At 45.8% G+C, this 19,353-nt stretch overlaps 1 protein-coding gene across 2 annotated transcripts in view; it reads right to left on the reverse strand.

Annotated features, from left to right (window-relative positions):
- Window positions 1-19,353, reverse strand: part of CARMIL3 (capping protein regulator and myosin 1 linker 3) — a 2,002,476-nt gene that overhangs the window by 678,767 nt on the left and 1,304,356 nt on the right. For both annotated transcript variants that reach the window (XM_069633925.1, XM_069633924.1), the window contains exon 33: window positions 6,745-7,039. In XM_069633925.1, coding sequence (XP_069490026.1) covers window positions 6,745-7,039 — 295 coding nt within the window. The remainder of the gene's footprint in view (window positions 1-6,744; window positions 7,040-19,353) is intronic.

Genomic DNA, 19,353 nt, shown 5'->3' on the forward strand with positions numbered 1-19,353 from the left:
AATTCCCTGCCACTGGAGCAAATGCTCCGTCAACCGTCCTCTAACCGGTGCGCTATGAGAGGGGAAAATCAAACCGGCTTCGGAGGCTGGGCCGCTCCCGTAGCTGATGCTGCCTGTTGGCCTCTACAAGCCCCATCTGCCCCTTCCAGAGTGCAAGAAACGACGCTTCTGCCCTTGCCTGGCCGGTGGGAGCTGCGCTCTCCTGCCATAAGGAGCATATCTCCTGTATCCCTGTGCCCTAGGGGCGAAGCTAAATGCAGGTTTGGCCGGCTGCGCAGCTAGGCCTAAGGACTTAGCAGTGATTTTTTCCCAAGCAGCATGTTAGCATGTTAGCCTGCGGAAAAAAGGAATTGAGGTGTGGGGCGTAGTGACGTGGTATTTATACGACGCCTGATGTCACAACCAGAGCTGACCACCAGACGACGGCCGGGTCGAGGTCCACTATACCCCCTGTTGAAAATGTTCCGAAGCAGCAGAGCTGGAGGGATATCTATCAGATGAGGAAGCTGCGGGAGAAAGGCAATCCATTGAAAGAGAAATTGGGCCTCAGTACGAGTCCAGTGGTAACCCGCAAGTGTAACCGCAGTGTTGACGCCGGACTCGTAACACAGTTTCCGGGGCATGATATCCGGAATATCAGGCGCCGGAAACGGTGTTACGAGTCCGGCGCCTGTTATCCCAGTGCCACTGGGACATTAGAAGTCCTGGCTTGGGATGTCTGGCACCAGAAAATGTTAGTCGCCATTCCTGTGGAATCCTGTAGGACTCCATGGGAATGGGGACACGGAAGCACTGGCACCGTTAGTAACGGTGCTTGTGCTTCCGTGAAGACATGCCAGTAGGGGCAGGATTTCCCGACAGGTCAGACCTGCCGGGGGATTCATACCCCTGCCGGCATTCTCACAGTATGATGGTCCGGAAAGGGTGCCGGTACGTTGCTACGGGCACCCTTATTTCCTGACCGCAGTACTTGTAATGAGGCCCATTGGCCCATTTCAGAATCCAGGGAAAGGGAACCACCCTCTGGGACCCAGGTCTTTCACCTTGGAAAACATTTTCGCTGGATCTATTCGAATTTGCCAATATCAGGTTGAAGATATTTCCTTGCACACTTTTTTATTTTTCATTTATAAATGTATTATTTTGGTTATAGTGTGAGCGTTTTGGACACAAGGATGACTTTTCAGTTATTGACATCCTGACACAGAGAGATCCTTTGTTTTTGATTTTTGAATCAGCATAATATTGTTCATGGTTCCATAGTTCTTTCAAACTGTTTGAAACAGTTTTAAAAGTGCTTTCTCATTTGCCCATTTCGTTAGTTTTCTTAGTAATATTGAGGCAAATATTTTCTGACTAGAGTACTGCATTGTGAAAGTCAATAATTAGTAGGGTCTAATGTTGTGCCCCTTTTAAAAATGGGAACAGGTATAGATTCATGCCATGTGTTAGGAATTATACCTGTGGCTTCTACCGCCCTAAACACATTATAGAGAATTTCTCCTTTATAGAGTACATTAGGGAGACCATCGGGTCCCGGGGCACATGAGAATATTGTTCATGGTTCCATAGTTCTTTCGAAAGCTCATTTGAAACGGTTTCAAAAGCGCTTTCTCATTTGCACATTTCGCTAGTTTTCTTAGTAATATTGAGGCAAATATTTTCTGGCTAGAGTCCTGCATCGCTAAAAGTTGATAATTAGCAGGGTCTAATTTTGTGACCTTTTTAAAAATGGGGACTAGTATAGATTCATGCAATGTGTTAGGAATTATACCTGTGGCTTCTACCGCCCTAAATACATTATAGAGAATTTCCAACCAGAAATGTGGGTCTCCTTTATAGAGTACATTAAGGATACCATTAGGTCCCGGGGCACATGATAATTTCAATGTAATAATGCTTCTTATATCATCAAAGTCGTAATCCATACATTTAGAACAACCACTAGCATTCCTTGGCTGATCCAAAAATCATCCGTGACGAAGTACATTTTATTAATATAATGGACCCAAGTTGCGGAGGCAATGGGATTTAGCTCCATTGCAATTGCACTAGCAGTAGTCTTACTCTCATTAAATCGTTGCCAAAATGTATGCTTATTCTGAGATTTAAGTAACCCCAGAACCAATAAACACTTGGCACTATTCTGTGATTATTTATGTTGGCGTAGCCAATTTTTATAACATGTTCTCAGATTCGTTATTTTAAGGCATTTCTGGTCTTCTGGCAAATAAGTATCACCATGCACACAGGCCCTAACTCTGCTATAGATATTGTTTTCTTTATGAATCAAGATATCAAAAGGATTTATATGTGAATTGTATCTGAACTTTATCCACCTTTCAACAAGACCAAAGAATACTCAGGGTGCTGCATTACATTTTTAGCTTTTCTGTTAACTGTTAGGGAAAGACCTAAGGTTTCCAACAATTCTATATTTGATTTAACCAAAGCCAACTTTACCAAAAAGCGTTAATAAATATGATCAATTAAAAAAAGGGCTATATATTATTGGATTTTTTTCCTGAAACAAAACCCACATTCCCAGGGCTTTTAGGTCTTCCCCATCGATCAAGGCACTCTTGAATGTACCATTCTTCGGGCAAGCAGCTATCTTATTGCTTGGTTGTGGGGTGAAGTTATCAGATGCTGGATTTAGGACTGTTTTCTGTATTTCTTCTGTAGAGACCTTTTCTGCCGGTTGAGCGCTTAATCCCTTCCGCATGGTCCGGATGGTTTGAGAAATAAAAGAGGTATTAGGCGATTCTACGGCTTTTCTCTGATCTTGTTTCCAATTGACCATGGGGCCATTAAGCCTAGCACTTCTCATGGTACCATCAGCCAGCTGGTTCATAACAAAACATTTCTTCTTTGACTTTCCCTTAGTCGGTTTATCCTTGCATGCTTTCTTCCATGCTGTTTTTCATCAGTGCTAGTGGCGTGTTTCAATAGGGGTCGAGGAGGCTGCTCTATAAAGGATGAGGAATCCTTAGATGGAATAAAGATTTCCTCACCCTCCCAGTTCAAAAGATCAATAGATGATAGAAAAAGTTTTGGCTCCAGCACTGGCGGATGGCTCTTGAGATTCAATGATGAAGTTGCTCATAGGTTTATTAGCCATGTCCACTTTAACACATCTGGCCTTGGCTAAACATGGTTTCAATGATGTCGTTCTAGAAGTTGATGCAGATATCTGCACTCTACAGGGTTCATAGCTCTTCAAAACTGTGTCCGATATTGTGGCAACCATTGCCTTTATATCTGCGTGGTCCTTAATTAACTTTGTCGATATCGCCTCCAGTGAGACCAGTTTAGACAGAATCAAAAGAACGTTGTTATCCTTAAAGCGTTCTTCTGTGTGCAAAATTGAAACATGTCAAATCGCTGGATTTAAGGTTTCAAAGGTATCCGAATCAGAGCAAGTGGATGAGTCTGAGGAGGATGCCAAGGCCATTAGATCTGGTGAGCCAGATAGATTAGTTTCCGAAACATTATCCATCCCTCTCATTCCAGGTAACACATTCTCTCCTCCCAATGAGGCCCACTGTAAGCCAAAACACATCTTCAACAGTGAATTGTTATTATCGATTGTCGGCGAGACAAACGAGGCTTCAGTATTCAAAGGTACAGAGGTAGCCTCATAATTGCTCTGGGGTGAGGCTTTAGAGGGGGACAGATGTATTACAGGAGTTATCTTCTGTTGACTCATGCTACTTGATAACAGCTTTTTTGCAGGAAAATAGTCATTTTATTTTTAGACTTTAAATTAGTGGAAGCGCTAATCTCTTTCTTCCCAGCACTTGTCTTAGAGCTTCGCAGACCAGACCTACGAGGGCCACTACGTTTCATTTTGAGTGGCAGAAGCTTTATAGCACCGCGAGCCAGCTAACACCTGACCGTGAAATGGGCTGAATGGGAAGCACAATGCAACCCTGCAGTGACCCAAACACAGGTAGAAAGTGGAGTCTCCTCCTCCAGGTAGGCACTGTGGAAAGACTGTTCAGCACTGCAGTCCCACAGAAGACAAACGACTCTTTGAACTACTCCAACTTGAAGCGAGACTAATCTGTAAATATCGTACTGTGTTTATTGGGTTAAATTCCGATCATGAATTTGCTACCTTCTTGTGAACACTATTTCGCTTATTATTCATGTTTGTACTCAGGTGTCATAATTCCCACTTTACTGTGGATACGTTTTGAATTATTTAATCTCCTGTTGTGCTCAACAGGATTAGTGACACAAGTACTTTTACAATCAGCTCTACTTAACCTGGATTATTATTACATTGTTTCATGTAACTATGAGTGTGTACATCCATTTTTTGCATAACTGATAAAATCAGTCATACATATTTTTCATGACTGAATAGCAGCGCACTCACAGATAGCGCCTGCACCCAACCAGATTCCTTGGTTTCCTTTCCTTTCTAATCCCCCCAAATTTGGGATTATCTTCTCATCATTTATACTCTCCAATAATTGGTTACTCATATTAGCACCAGTTTCACGCGGTCCAGCTCGACATGACTACTTTTACTTTACAATTTCCTTTTTTGCCAATAATATTTTTTTTTCAAACCTGCAAACGCAATTCTTCTTAATTCCTTTCATTAATATTTCATCTTACTGCTACATAATTAATTTTGGTCGCCTTATTGATTGCAGCTTTCTTCACCATTTTTTCCAATAGCATTGAGTACTCCCAACATGGCGGCGCAATCTGTATTCAATTGCGGCCATACTTGGACCATCCAGCCATTCTCCTGCCCTGAGCCAGTTTTCTATTTGGTCCTTTTTCTATTCCTGTGACCCGGGCATTTTTCTCCGGATCACTTTTACTTATATGCCGTGCTGGTAAGATGTTTTTCTACGGCCCCTCGGCCCCTCTGACATTTCCAATTAGTGCAACTGCACGTCGTAATTAAGCAACTCATGAATCTTGTTCTCACCAGTCAATTAATTACTGTGGCCTGATCACGCGGAATCGTGTTTTCGCTATTTGTTAACGCTGTTAATTTTAAATTTAGTCGGTACGTTACAATAGCGCTGGTATTTCCTCACGAATAGATTTTCTTGTTCTTTTACAGAAATTCCGCAATTGCAAACCTGAGGTACATTTCCATTTTACTCACCTCTTTGCACCATCAATCATCTTTTTGGCATATTTTTTTATATTATTCTTTCCTTTCATTTTTTCAGAGAGTTGTCCTGGCATTGTCCCACAATTATTCAATATTAGGTCCCATCTTCAATTCAAGGTACTTTTATCTGCATTAAAATGGTTCATGTACTTAACAAGCCCCCATTATTGTTTTTAATGGTCAACATTGCTTCTTTGAATGCGCTGCTACAGTCATTTCTGTGGATGCAATTATTGCACCTTTCTTTGCTTTGTTCCCTGTGTACTTCTTATATTCTGGCTCCATGGAATTCTCATTCAACTCAACATCATCTGAATGTGGTACTGTGTGCTTTTTTATTTTTTACTTTTAATGTTTTTTTTTATATCTGATATCATGACATATGCCATTATTTTCTACCTTACACCCTTTCCTTTTGCCCCTGTACTCTATGCCTTTTGTTTTGTTTTTAATTTGTTCAATGGACGTTTTTCCAACTTTAATGGTTTATTTAATGGTACACAAATTTCTTATCATTTTGTATTGTATTATGTTTAGCCTCGGATGAAGAGTCGGTCAAGACTCACGTGTCAGGCTACTTCGTGAATAAATCCGTTGGACTTATGATAACATCTCTTTTCAATTACTTGTAACACATGCCCATTTTGCACTGATTGGCGCAGAGTGACTGAGAATTGCCCGTGTTTTACTTGTTATCTTCTGTTGACTCATGCTACTTGTTAACGGCTTTTTCGCAGGAAAATAGTCAGTCATTTTATTTTTAGACTTTAAATTAGTGGAAGCGCTAATCTCTTTCTTCCCAGCACATGTCTTAGAGCTTCGCAGACCAGACCTACGAGGGCCACTACGTTTCATTTTGAGTGGCAGAAGCTTTATAGCACCGCAAGCCAGCTAACACCTGACCGTGAAATGGGCTGAAAGGGAAGCACAATGCAACCCTGCAGTGACCCAAACACAGGTAGAAAGTGAAGGTGGAGTGAAAACACTGAAACCAACAGCCATTAACAAGATTTCATAATTAGTTGGAGAAAGGAAAAATGTAATGTGTCCTACCCCACGCGCAGAACAGTGGGTTTCGTGGCCCACAGCTGTCGCCAGCCAAAGACCACAGAAGTCAAACGACTCTTCGAAAGACTCTGCGAACGCTCCATGTTCGTTTGCACACTATGTAGTAAGTCTCCTCCTCCAGGTAGGCACTGTGGAAAGACTGTTCAGCACTGTAGTCCCACAGAAGACAAACAACTCTTTGAACTACTGCAACATCTGAAAATGCATGAAAACATGAACCTGAAAGCACAAGAACCACATGGTTCTATTTACCCCCAGACGGACCACCATTTCTGTCTACATCATTGACAAAGTACAGTACATCTGTGTAATTATGGAACTACTTGGAATCAAAAATCCAGTGCTAATGGCTTTCAGGGAGCATGGTTTGGCATCAGGGCATATTTTCTACGATCAAGCTTTTGCAGGAACAATAATTTTAGTATATATTCCTTATTGCAGGAAGGCAATAAGGAATATATACTAAATCCAATGAACATACTGAATCATTATCTGTTTGATTTAGCAAATAACTACTTTCATTCATCACATACCTTCTTGGCTCTGCAAGGCAATCCCTTAACGCCCCCCAATCCAGGAAGTGCAACAACAGGCATGGGTGGGACTTCCTGTCTGAATCTGTACCCTTCATCCTCTGGAGTATTCAACTGAGAGGAATGCTCCTCATCTGTAGCTGTCTCTGGGTGGTAAGAGGTCCTATTCTCTGAATCTGTTTCTTTATCGCCTTTGGGCTGTTTGTGTTTGCGGAAATGGAAGAGTCCCCGTCGTCGTTTCTTTTGCTGAGGTGCATCTGCTGGGCTGGTCTTCCCAGTGGTTGCCTGTGAGAGGCTGAGAGATAAAGACAAGCAGCTATAAAGGAAGGTAGTGAGAAGCAAATATCGAAATATGGCTATTGTGCAGCCCAAGGGAATATGTGATATAGAAGTCTCAGCCTGATATCTCTGACATCCAAGGGAAGATCATTGTGTGTCTATGTCCATGTTAAAAGCCTATAAAGTATTCAATAGCATATCGCAGAAGGAGAATTTCCCATTTAAACAAACATAACCCTGGAAAAATCACTTTATCGTCATGTCTAAGTTTCCTTCTATGCAACACCTTGGTTTCAATTAAATGTATATGAAAAATATTGGTGTGTATTTATTTTCATTTCACAACTACTCCATGTAATGATTTTAATCTCTAGTGTTGTGACGAAGGATCAACAGAACACACAAGTCACATAGAAAGTTAGCAACCTTTATTAACTTTGTCGGGATTGGTGGGGATAATTGCTATATGTTTAGGGGGCATCGCTCTGAACATAAGGAACAAATGACTTACCTGTAACTGTTGTTCTCAAGCATGGGTCTGGCATGGATTCACATGCTCATGAATATTCGCCATCGTCAGACTGGGAATCCTCGGTAAAAAGAAAGCAGTCTTGCTTTAAAGCTTAAAAAACAAAATTTCTACTATTAACCAAGGTGTGCAGTCATTTTTTCGAAAACATAATGTCGAAAGACAATAATGTCAAAAGAAAATCTCGAAAAAAAAAGTCAAATTCTTTTTTTAAAATTATATATTTATTTTGGGGTCTGGGAATAAAAAAAAGGGGTAAAATAAAACAAATAAAAAAGGGGGGTTGGGGGAACCCCCCCATTTCGAAAAAAAAGTATTGAAAAAGAAATTCGACTTTTTTTTTCGACATTTTTGTTTTCGAAAAAATGACTTTCGACATTTTTGTTTTCGAAAAAATGACTATGAACCATTAACCAACCACTGATATCTAGGTGATAGTGCACCCATCCAATGACTATTGTCTCCCTAAGCCCCACCCCTGGTGGCCATCTTCCGATTTGGTAGCATGTGAAGTGACAGAATGAACCTAGAAGAGCCAAAGCGGGAAAGGAGGGAGGGTTTGTATGTGAATCCATGCCAGACCCATGATGGAGAACAATCGTTACAGGTAAGTAACGTGTTCCTTCTCCAGCATGGGGGTCTGGCATGGATTCACATGCTCATGAATACGAATACATAGCAGTACCGAAACACAACTACAGAAGGTGGCAAGGCTCAACAGAAGTACACTCGCTTACCCCTGGAACGCACTCACCTCAAACGAACAGATGGAGAAATTACTCACCGTAATGATCTTTCTATGGATTAGTCTCCTGCAGATTCCTCATAGTTTTAGATATCCATCCTCCAGCCCTGCTGTTCGGAAACTTTTCGACAGGGGACATATTGGACCTCAACTCAGCCGTTGATCGTCAATCCGTCTTGTCCGGCTCTGGACTGTCAGCTCCAGAAGTGACGTCAGGCATTGTTTATATAGCACGACACTACGCCCCTTGCTTCAGTTCCTCCCATTACCCCCGCTTTTGAATGCTGCAGAAGGAAAAACCACAGAAGGCTAATCAGCCGTTAAAACTTTAACAAGGATACATCCCAACAAGGTGATCCCCAACAACAAAGATTGACATTTTATTTATTTTTTAATTATTTCTTTTTCATCTAAGAATGAGACAGAAACGGTCATCCAAGAACCATCACCAGATGCCCCCTCATTTGGACAGAAGCGACAACCCACATAACTTTCTGGGCGGGGATGGATCGGAGGGTGGATGAGGAATCTGCAAGAGAAGAATCCATAGGAAGGTCATTACATTGAGTAATTTCTCCTTCAATGGATTGCTTTTCTCCCACAGATTCCTCATCTTGATAGACTCCCCAAACAGTTGGAATAACAGAGGAGGGCAGAAAGATTTAAACCAGTAAATTCTACAGAGCCGCCCTACCAAACTTTGCATCAGCTCCCCGTCCAACATCCAAGGCATAGTGCTTGGTGAATTTATGTAAGGATGACCAGGTGGCTGCTTGGCATATATCACTAACAGGAACCCCTCTCTGGAGGGCTCTAGAGGCTGAAATCAAAATAAACCAATGTGACAGGGTTTGTTTAGTGATGGCAAGAACTTCTCTAGGCAAGGAATGGGCCACAAACAACTGGTCTGATTTCCAAAACTCAGATGTGCGAACAACATAGAAATTTAACGCTCTCTTGGGGTCAAGGCAGTGGAACCGCTCTTCCTCTTTCGAGGGATGTGGTGGAGGGTAAAAGACAGGTAAATCAATAGACTGGGACATATGAAACTCTGAAACCACCATAGGAAGGAACCCTGGTCTGACTTTAAGAGAGACTTTCACACGAAAGAACATCAGAAAGGGAGGTTTGCAGTACAAGACTTGCAGTTCGCTAACCCTCCTGGCAGATGCGATCGCGACCAAGAAGGCTGCCTTAAGGGATAACAGCTGCAAAGAACATGAGTGCATATGCTATCAACGGAGCCGCTATCAAGTAGGTCAAAACCAATCTGGAACAAATGGGGTTGGCGGAAACTTGTTGAGAAGGCCCTTCAGGAACTAGGCCATGACCGGACTTGTAAAAAAGGAACCTTGGTCGGAGGACCTCTTGAACACAGACAGGGCCGCCAAATACCCTTTGACTGTGGTAGCCTGAAGGCCTGAAGAGGCTAGTGACAGAAGGAACTCCATCACTGTGGTGGTGGGGCAAGAAATAGGGTGAGTCTCACGTTCCCTGAACTATGCCTCAAATCATCTCCACCTGCACACGTACAGTGATCTTGCAGAAGTTCTGTTTGCAGCCAGCAACACCTCAAGTCCCTCCTCTGAGAGGTCCCAGTTGTCAAAGGTTTCCCCCCGGCTCACCTGAGTTCTCTTCTTGTGGCGTTCCGCGGAGGACTCCTTCTCCCGGCCGGACCGGGACTTGTATAAGTGCGCGCAAGTCGAGTCTGACTCCAGCGCGAACGTTCAAAGTTCCAGGAAGTCGCGTATTCCAGGACGTCCAGGAAGAGGATCGAAGAAAGGTAAGAGATACTGGAAACAGGGGAAAAGGGAAGAAAGAATAAGGGAGTTGGCCAGGAACTTGGAAGGGTAACGCCGAGCAGCACACACACGTCGAGACACTACCTAGAGATAGGGTTGAGACGCGCGGGGGCGTGACCCATTTATAGAGCGTGCCGTGTCAGACGTACAGGCTAGTACGGAACTCGCCACTGGGCACGGCCATGTTGGAAGTATCAAGGAGCACACTCTCCGTCTGGACCAGGACCAGGAAGACCAGAAGGGGCTATGTCCATGGTTCATGACAGCATGCCTCCTCTGAAACCCCATCCCACCAGGCTTGCCAGGGTGCATGAGATGGAATCTTCTCAGCAATCGAGGGGTGTTTAGGTTGGATAGTGGTTCCCATGTTCTCTCGCTAGGAGGATAGCCTTTCCACTCGACCAGGTATTGAAGCCAACCCCGTTTGTACCTGGAGTTACATATTCTGGATACTTCATATTCCAGCTGATTGTCCACAATCACAGGACTGGGTCTGCCGGTTTTCCGGGTGGAGTGGATGTAGGGTTTGAGTAGAGAAGTGTGAAAAACTGGATGTATTCTCTTCCAGGAGTCTGGTAGCTTGAGCCGATAAGAAACAGGATTGATGATTTCTTTTATGGAAAATGGACCATAATATCGGGGGGCTAATTTGTTAGGGCGTAGATGTCGTGGTAATAGTTTCGAGGACAACCAGACCTGGTCACCAATAGAATAGGAGGGTGCTGGTCTTCTTTTGGAATCAGCATATCGCTTAGTGCGAATCTGGGCCTTTCCCAATTGTTCCTTGGCTTCCTTGTGGATGTTGAGGAGAGTTTCAATCCAGGAATCAAGTGAAGGTACTGGAGTTGGATGTGGTAGAACTGAAGGTAACATGGAGGGATGAAAACCTTGACTGCAATAGAAGGGGCTGACGTTGATCGCTGAGTGATCTGAATTGTTATAGGCAAATTCGGCCAAGGGTATAAGGAGGGACCAATCATCCTGTACCTTGGTCGCGAAACAACGAAGATATTGCTCCAGGGTTTGATTAACACGTTCTGTGGCCCCTTTGGTCTGTGGGTGATATCCAGATGAAAGAGCACGTTGAATCCCTAGAACACGACAGAGATGTTTCCAGAATTGTGAAATATATTGCGGTCCTCGGTCCGATATGATCTTGGAAGGGAGTCCATGAAGACGGAAAATGGGTTCTAGGAAAATTCCTGCGAGCTCTGAAGTGGAAGGAAGTTTATAGAGAGGCGTGAAATGTGCCATATGAGTAAACAAGTCTATGGTTACCATGATGGTCGTGTAACCCCGGGAAGGTGGTAATTCCACGATGAAGTCTGTAGCTATACATTCCCATGGTCTTGTTGGCAGTGTAGGTTGCAATAGAAGGCCCGCCGGTCTCTTATTGTCGTGCTTATTCTGACTGCAGACAGTACAGGTCTTGATGTACTCTTGTACCTTGCATTTCATTTCCGGCCACCAAAACTGTCTTTGTATAAGACAGAGCGCGTTGGTTACACCACGATGTCCAGAATGGAAAAGTATCATGGCAGAGAGTTATTATTTTATGTTGAAGTTTCGGTGTGGGAATGACCAAGGAATTGTCCTTGAATAAGTATCCTTCCTTGATTCTTAAGTTCCAGGGATTCTTCCTAGAGACATCCTTCCAGAGGTCAGAGGACTGGGTTTTGGCTCGAATCTCTTCCAAGAGGTTGATCGCTTGAGCTATAAAGATTGTGTTGGGAAACATTGTAGGATAGGTCCTATCTTCAGTGGTTAAATAGTCAGGACGTTGGGACAAGGCGTCCGCAATCACGTTTTGTGATCCAGGAACATGAGTGATTTGGAATTGGTACTGGGCGAAGAAGTAGGCCCAACGCGCCTGACGACTGTTCCTGCACTCCATAGATTGGAGAATTTGTAGATTTCAATGGTCCGTACGGACCTGGACTGGATATCTAGCACTCAGGAGTAAATGTCGCCATTCTGTGAAGGCTTGGTGGATTGCCAACAGCTCCTTTTCCAGGACGGAGTAATGGGTTTCGCTGGTTGTTAGGGTTCTAGAGAGGTAAGCCACTGGGTGGTCCATCTTGTCCTCAAGCACCTGTTTCAAGACTGCTCCTATGGCATGGTTGGAGGCATCCGTTTCCACTATGAAAGGGCGAGCCAGTACGGGGGCTTGCGTGAATCTTGTCTTCAAGCGTTGAAAAGCCTTCTCTTGCGAGGAAGACCAGATGAAGGGAACATCCTTCTTCAGCAGAGCAACGATCGGTTGGACGAGCTCAGAAAAGGTAGGAATGAACTTTCGATAAAAGTTAGCAAGTCCCAAGAAAGACTGAACCTGTTTCACCGATGTAGGAGCAAGCCAGGCCAGTATGGCCTTTACCTTTGAAGGGTCCATTCCAACTCCTTCTGGGCTGAGGATGAATCCAAGGTAATGAACTGAAGTCACGTGAAAAAGACATTTCTCAGGTTTGACTAAGAGCTTGTTTTCACTGAGCCGTTGTAGTACCGCCATGACATGTTCTACATGTTTCAAGGGATCCTTGGAATAAATCAAAATGTCGTCTAGATAGACAATGACAAAGAGAAAAAGCATGTCAGAAAACACCCTGTCCATGAAACGTTGAAAAACTGCAGGGGCATTAGCTAATCCAAAGGGCATGACTAGATATTCAAAGTGACTAAAGGGCGTTCTAAAGGCGGTCTTCCATTCGTCCCCTTCCCGGATACGGATTAAGTGATAGGCACCCCGGAGGTCCAACTTCGTGAATATTATGGCGCCTCTGACAGCTTCCAGGATATCTGAAATCAGAGGCAGAGGGTACCGATCTTTGAGGGTGCATTGATTTAGACCACGGCAGTCGAGGCAGGGTCTGAGTTCCTTGGAATCCTTCTTAGGAACGAAGAACAATGAGGTACCCGCTGGAGATTTTGAGGGTTTTATGGTGCCATTTTCCAAATTGATGCCCAGGTATTCTCAGAGGGCCTTTTTCTCAGGTTCTGAAAGGATAAACATTCTGCCAAAGGGAATTACTGCCGAGGGACCTGTCTCAATGGCACAATCTTTGGGTCTGTGAAGGGGTAAAGCCTGGACTATGGCAGTCGAAAAGACATCAGTATATCCTTGGTAGACCTCTGGGACTTGTACAATGTTGGAAACCATGAGTGAGGTTTTTTGCTCTACTGAATGTTCAATAGCTGGTGTTAAGGAGAGATCCAGGGATAAACAGTGGGACATACAAAACTCAGAGCCCAGAAACAATGACCCTGCTGTCCAATTAATGTACGGATTATGTCTTTGAAGCCAGGGCATACCCAGAACCATAGGGTAATGGGCTGATTTGATGATGTCGAATGTAATCTGCTCTTGGTGGTGGTTTATGGAGAGACGGACCTCTTTTGTCTGTAGGGTTATGGGTCCTGAAGAGAGAGGTCTCCCATCAATTGCTTCTACCGGCTGTTTAATGTTCCGTGACTCATATGGTATTTTATGTCTGATAACCCAGTCTTGATCAATGAAAATTCCCATAGCTCCACAGTCCACCAGGGCCAGTATGGGATAGGTCTTGTGCTTGGAGGGCGATAGAAAGGCCTGTAGCACCACCAGGTTATTCTGTCCAGGAGAGTTCAAGGATGTGATTGATGTGGAGCAGACATCTTTCTCCCGAAACCTCGCTCCATCTAGGACCAGGAGCTGGCGTTTCCCGAACGTCGTGGAGGGGCTAAAGGACATTCTCTAACGAGATGCTTGTCTGAGGCACAATACATACACAGGCCGGTGTGAATTCTTCTCATCCTTTCTTGTGGAGTAATTGGCCCACGAAAGGCGCCTATTTGCATTGGTTCGGAGTCGTTATCAGGGGTTGAGACAGGATCGGACTTCACAGTCGACTCCGGAGGGATTCATTGAAAGGCAGTCTTAGCCTTTTTCCTTTCAGCCCTTCTTTCCTGGATACGAAAGTCTATTTGTAAGGCTAGATTTACCAAAGCCTGAAACGAACTGGGGCGAGCCACTCTGGCTAATTCATCCTTGATATCGTCATTTAGACCCCTGCGAAATAAGGTGAAACTCGCTTCAGGGCCCCAATCAGCCTCCTTTACCAGCTGTTTGAATCTGGTAACGAACGTTAGCATATCCTGGGATCCTTGCCGAAAATCAAGTAGGCGTTCCTGGGCGCTGAACACTTGTTCGGGGCGGTCAAACATAGACTTGAGCGCCTGGATAAATGCATCATAATCGTCCAGGAGGACGTCTCCAGAGTTCACTAGGGGAGTGGCCCAAGATAACGCATTCCCTGTAAGGTGGGAGATTATGAAGCCCACCTTGGCCCTGGAAGTTGAAAAATAATAGGGCTTGAATGTAAAATGCACCAGGCAGGAATCCAGAAATCCACGTAAGGATTTTGGCGAGCCATCGTATTTGTCTACCACTCCACCCAGTATCACGCTTTCCTTATTGGCAGAGTCACGTGTCAGCACTAATTGTTTCAAGGCTGCGTTCTCTGCCTTTAAGTTCTGTACCTCGGTTGCTAGCTCCTGCATGCCGCGCATGAGGTCCTGGACCGCTTTCTCCATAGCGGTATCAGTGTTGATCGTTTGGCGTCTCAATCTGTCAAAGGTTTCCCCCCGGCTCACCTGAGTTCTCTTCTTGTGGCGTTCCGCGGAGGACTCCTTCTCCCGGCCGGACCGGGACTTGTATAAGTGCGCACGAGTCGAGCCTGACTCCAGCGCAAACGTTCAAAGTTCCAGGAAGTCGCGTATTCCAGGACGTCCAGGAAGAGGATCGAAGAAAGGTAAGAGCTACTGGAAACAGGGGAAAAAGGAAGAAAGAATAAGGGAGTTGGCCAGGAACTTGGAAGGGTAACGCCGAGCAGCACACACACGTCGAGACACTACCTAGAGATAGCGTTGAGACGCGCGGAGGCGTGGCCCATTTATAGAGCGTGCCGTGTCCGACGTACAGGCTAGTACGGAACTCGGCACTGGGCACGGCCATGTTGGAAGTATCAAGGAGCACACTCTCCATCTGGACCAGGACCAGGAAGACCAGAAGAGGCTATGTCCATGGTTCAAGAGCCACGCATGTAGGTTGAGGGAATCCGGGATCGGGTGGAGCACTGAACCCTCTGACTTGGTTATGAGATCCAGATGCTGAGGCAAACAGTGAGGTGGACAGATGGTCAGATCCAGGAGATCGGAGTACCACGTTCTTCTTGCCCAATCCGGGGCGATCAAGATCATGGTCGTTCGAAATCTCTTCAACCTTCTGAGAACCCAGGGGATGACGGGAATCCGGGGGAAGGCGTAGTGGAGAATGAAGATCCAATCCAACAGAAACACATCCCCCCAGTGTGCCGTTTGCTGGTAATTCCCTCAAGCAAAACTGTTCCCGCTTCCTGTTGGATTCCGTGGTGAACAGATCCACTGCTGGTGTACCCCAGAGAGCGAAGACCTACTTGTGCAAGTCCTGACACACTTCCCACTCGTGTGAGACCGAGCTCTGCCTGCTCAAAGCATCCGCCAAGGTGTTCTCTGCCCAGGTTAACTGCAGAGACTGAGATTTGGTTCTCTCGCAACCAGAACCACAGCTGAATTGCCTCTGTGCAGAGTGGACGGGAGTGCACACCAACCTGCTTTTTGAGGTAGTGCATGGCCACTGTATTGTCTGTCAGGACGGGGACATGCTTCCCTCAGAGAGACGAGAGAGTGACCACTCGGGCCAGGGGCCAAGGAGGCCAGAAGGGTTCCCTGGCCAATAGATTGCTGTGCATGTTCCACCAACCGAGTTCGCGGGTTACCTGGCTGGACACTGAAAGGCGATCCGTGAGTGCTCCCAGATATTGAGACCACTGGTCCCTCAGGAGCCACTGGAGAAATCGCATACGCAGCCTGGCCTCTGGCACTAGAAAAATACAGAAGGCCATGAGACACAAGAGGCGGAGGAAGGAAGACGCTGGAAGGGTGGCGTGGTTATGAAACAAATGCACCATCTGGGCTATGTTGCAGGCTCTCTCCTCAGGAGGAAAAGCCTTCCCTACCAGGGTGTCTAGGACTGCTCCTATGAACTGGATCTGCTGAACTGGTGGCAAATGGGACTTCTTCAAGTTGAGGGAGACGCCCAGCCAGTGCAGTAGTAGGCAGGTGTCTTCCAGAGGAGACAAGACTTGCCCCGCTGACTTCCCTCGGATCAGCCAGTCGTCCAGGTATGGAAATACATGGACCCTGGCTCTCCTGAGTTAAGTCGCAACCACCGCCATGAGCTTGGTGTAGAGAGCGTGGAGAATCTCTCTCAATGTCACCATCCTGAACTTGTCTTTCCTCAAGAACTTGTTCAAGGCCCTGAGGTCCAGGATGGGATGGAGAACTCCTCCCCTCTTGGGCACCAGAAAATACTGGGAATGCCAACCCTACCCTCTCGGATCGGGATGTACCTCTTCCACGGCACCCTTCAACAACAGGGCTCTTAGTTCTTCCTGGAGCTCCTGTCCTGGTTAGACCAGGGGAGGTGGAGGTCTGTCAGGAGGCCTCTTTAAAAAAGGCAAACAGAAACCCCACCGAATTAACTGCAGGGTCCATGCACCGGCAGTTATTTCCTGCCACTGGGGCCAATGCCCTGTCAACCGTCCACCAACCGGTTATAAAATAAAAGGGTACCAGCAATACTACCCGGTCCTCCAGCTAAGTTAAAGTCAAAAACACAAAAGTGGCCCAGGAGGGTGAGAATGGCAAGACACTCGTAAATGTTTACATGAAACAATTTCAATTTATTTCAAATACAAAAGAATCAATATATGATATTAAGTCAACATCAATTTCAACATATTCATTTGTACTAATAAAAAATACAATACACCTCCTATTCAATTCACTCCGTAGCACACACGCACTCAATCATTCATACTCGATTCATATTTCTCCAAATTGAGAATAGGTTTCAACATATGTAGCCTAGTCACAAATATTGTTTACAACATGTTTTTACACACCTTTCTTGAAATGGTGTGTCAATCTGTTATACAACAGATGGTACTTGGTCGACATGTGTTTCAGTTGGTTATTTGAGCTGCAAACTTTGGCCCTTTCTTATCCCATCCTTCTTCAGGACAGAAGCTGAGTACACGTTGTGTCTCACTTCGGGGTACATGGAGTAGGAGACATCATCTCCAACTTGTATCTTGGAGGTAGTCCAAAAAATGGTGTCCCAAATCCTAATAGCTCAGGCGATTGAATCACTTGCCAGCCGAGCTGTAGTTAAAATCGGAAGCACTTCATATTTCCAATGCTGCAGCTGTGATGGCTTGAATGGACCCAGAGCAGATCACCAGGTCATACCTCCGATCATTGTGGAATCATGCCGTCACACGTTTCCTCTTGTTAGCGATCCGCATGGTGTCCTCTCTCACTGTGGACCGTTCGTCTCAAGGGCATCTAGCATTCTGCCCTGCGATGCCAGCAATATGGTGTAGTACGTGTGGCACCAACCGGTGCATTAGGAGAGAGGAAAATCAAAGCGGCTTAGAGGGTGTGGGTGACCCTGCATTGGTTGCTGCTTGTTGGCTCTAGAGACCCCTCTGCCACTTTCGGGACACGAGAAGCGCTGCTGCCCTTGTCTGGGTTGCAGGAGCTGTGCCTTCCTGCCATAGAGTACATAGCGTCTATAGCCTCTGCCCCTGGAGGCGAAGCTTAAGGCAGGTATGGCTAGCTCTGCCGCTAGGTCTAATGATTTAGCAGCCAACTTGTATTCCTTACATTTCTCTAAGGATTCATCCGCTTTCTAACCAAAACGCAAGTAACATTCAAAGGCATGTCTAGCAGCCTGTTTTGAACATACAGAGAGAAGCCAGAAGTTTTTAGATAGGCTTGGCGTCTCATCACTACCGCTGAACCCATTGCTCTGCCAACGCAGTGCACTACGTCCAGGCCCATTTGCAATGACTGCTTGGCTACCTCCTTCCCATCCTCCACCAGCTGTAAAAAAAAAAAAAAAAACATTGCGCATGGCATCCTCAGGGACTTATTCAACAGCATGTTCCACAGCCTTCCATAAGCCAATGGAACACTAGGCGACTCCACATGCTACGTTAGTGACTTATGAAGACCTGCCTGGCCAATGCGTCCAAATTCTTTACCTCTCTGTCCATAGGCAGGTTGGAAGTGGATGCCGCAGGTCTTGTGGAAATAGTGACAGCCTGTATAACCAACCCTTCCAGGGAAGGTTGCGTGGTGAGGAAAGAAAGGTCTCCTCTTGCCGGCGTATATTTCCCTGTAAAATTGACATTCACAGGGGGAATAGTACAAGGGTGCTGCCATAAGGAGGCTTAAGGGTCCACAATGGCTGGGTTGATGGCATGTTATCCTCAACTGTGGGACCCTGGTCAAAAATGTCAGTGAGCTCATACCCCTGAAGAGGTGTGGTGGACGCCTTCAACCCAAGGGTGTCAACAACCCTGTGAACCAGATCCCTGAACTTGATATTAGCCTGAGTATAGGGCTGCTTCTGTTGTAACTCAAGGTCTGGGAAATTATCCAGATCACTGGCGTCTTGTATACCCTGAGCTAGGGCCAATAAATCGGCCTGGTCATTGAAACTATCGACGACGCCGGCTCCAGTGTGAACAGAGCTGACTGGGTCATCAACGCCAAATATGGATTGCATCGATTCGAAGAAACCCGATCTCGACAACAGCACAGATGAACTGTCGCCGACTGTCGGCGCCAAGGGCTTGAGAATGGGTTTCGAAGCTGAAGTTTTCGATGCCAAAGGTTCTTACGCCCTCCGGCGACTTTGACCCCGGGGGGGTTGTTCGATGTCAAAGCTATAGACGGAGTGGCTGGCTTGGGGTCAGGAACACTGAGCGCTGCTTTTGCCGCTAAAGCTTGCTGGTGGGGGGCCGGAGCTGCACCATCACAAGCTTGTTGCTTAAACATATAAAGCATGGAAGTCTTAAAGCTTTCCCACTCTTCCCAAGTGGTCGGCCCTACTGAGGGCTTACCTCACTCAGATGACAAGCTGAACTCGTGTTGATGGCGGTGGTGCTGCTTCTTCTGCGAGGAAGACGACAAGGAATGGCTCCTGGAGTGTGACCGTTTCTTAGTCTTCTTGCAATGTCGTTCTTTCCCCTTGTCGGGAGTGGGCGCCTCCATCTCGGCCTCCAAGGACCGAATGAGGGACCGCGCCAGAGATTTGGTGACCAGTTGGCCCAAAGCCAGTTTCCCGGCACTCTCACGTAGGGACTTGGGTTGCATCTTTGAGCACAACGCGC

The sequence above is a fragment of the Ambystoma mexicanum genome, chromosome 13, assembly GCF_040938575.1.
Source record: "Ambystoma mexicanum isolate Mex_15411 chromosome 13, UKY_AmexF1_1, whole genome shotgun sequence".
In the NCBI taxonomy this organism is placed as follows: domain Eukaryota; kingdom Metazoa; phylum Chordata; class Amphibia; order Caudata; family Ambystomatidae; genus Ambystoma; species Ambystoma mexicanum.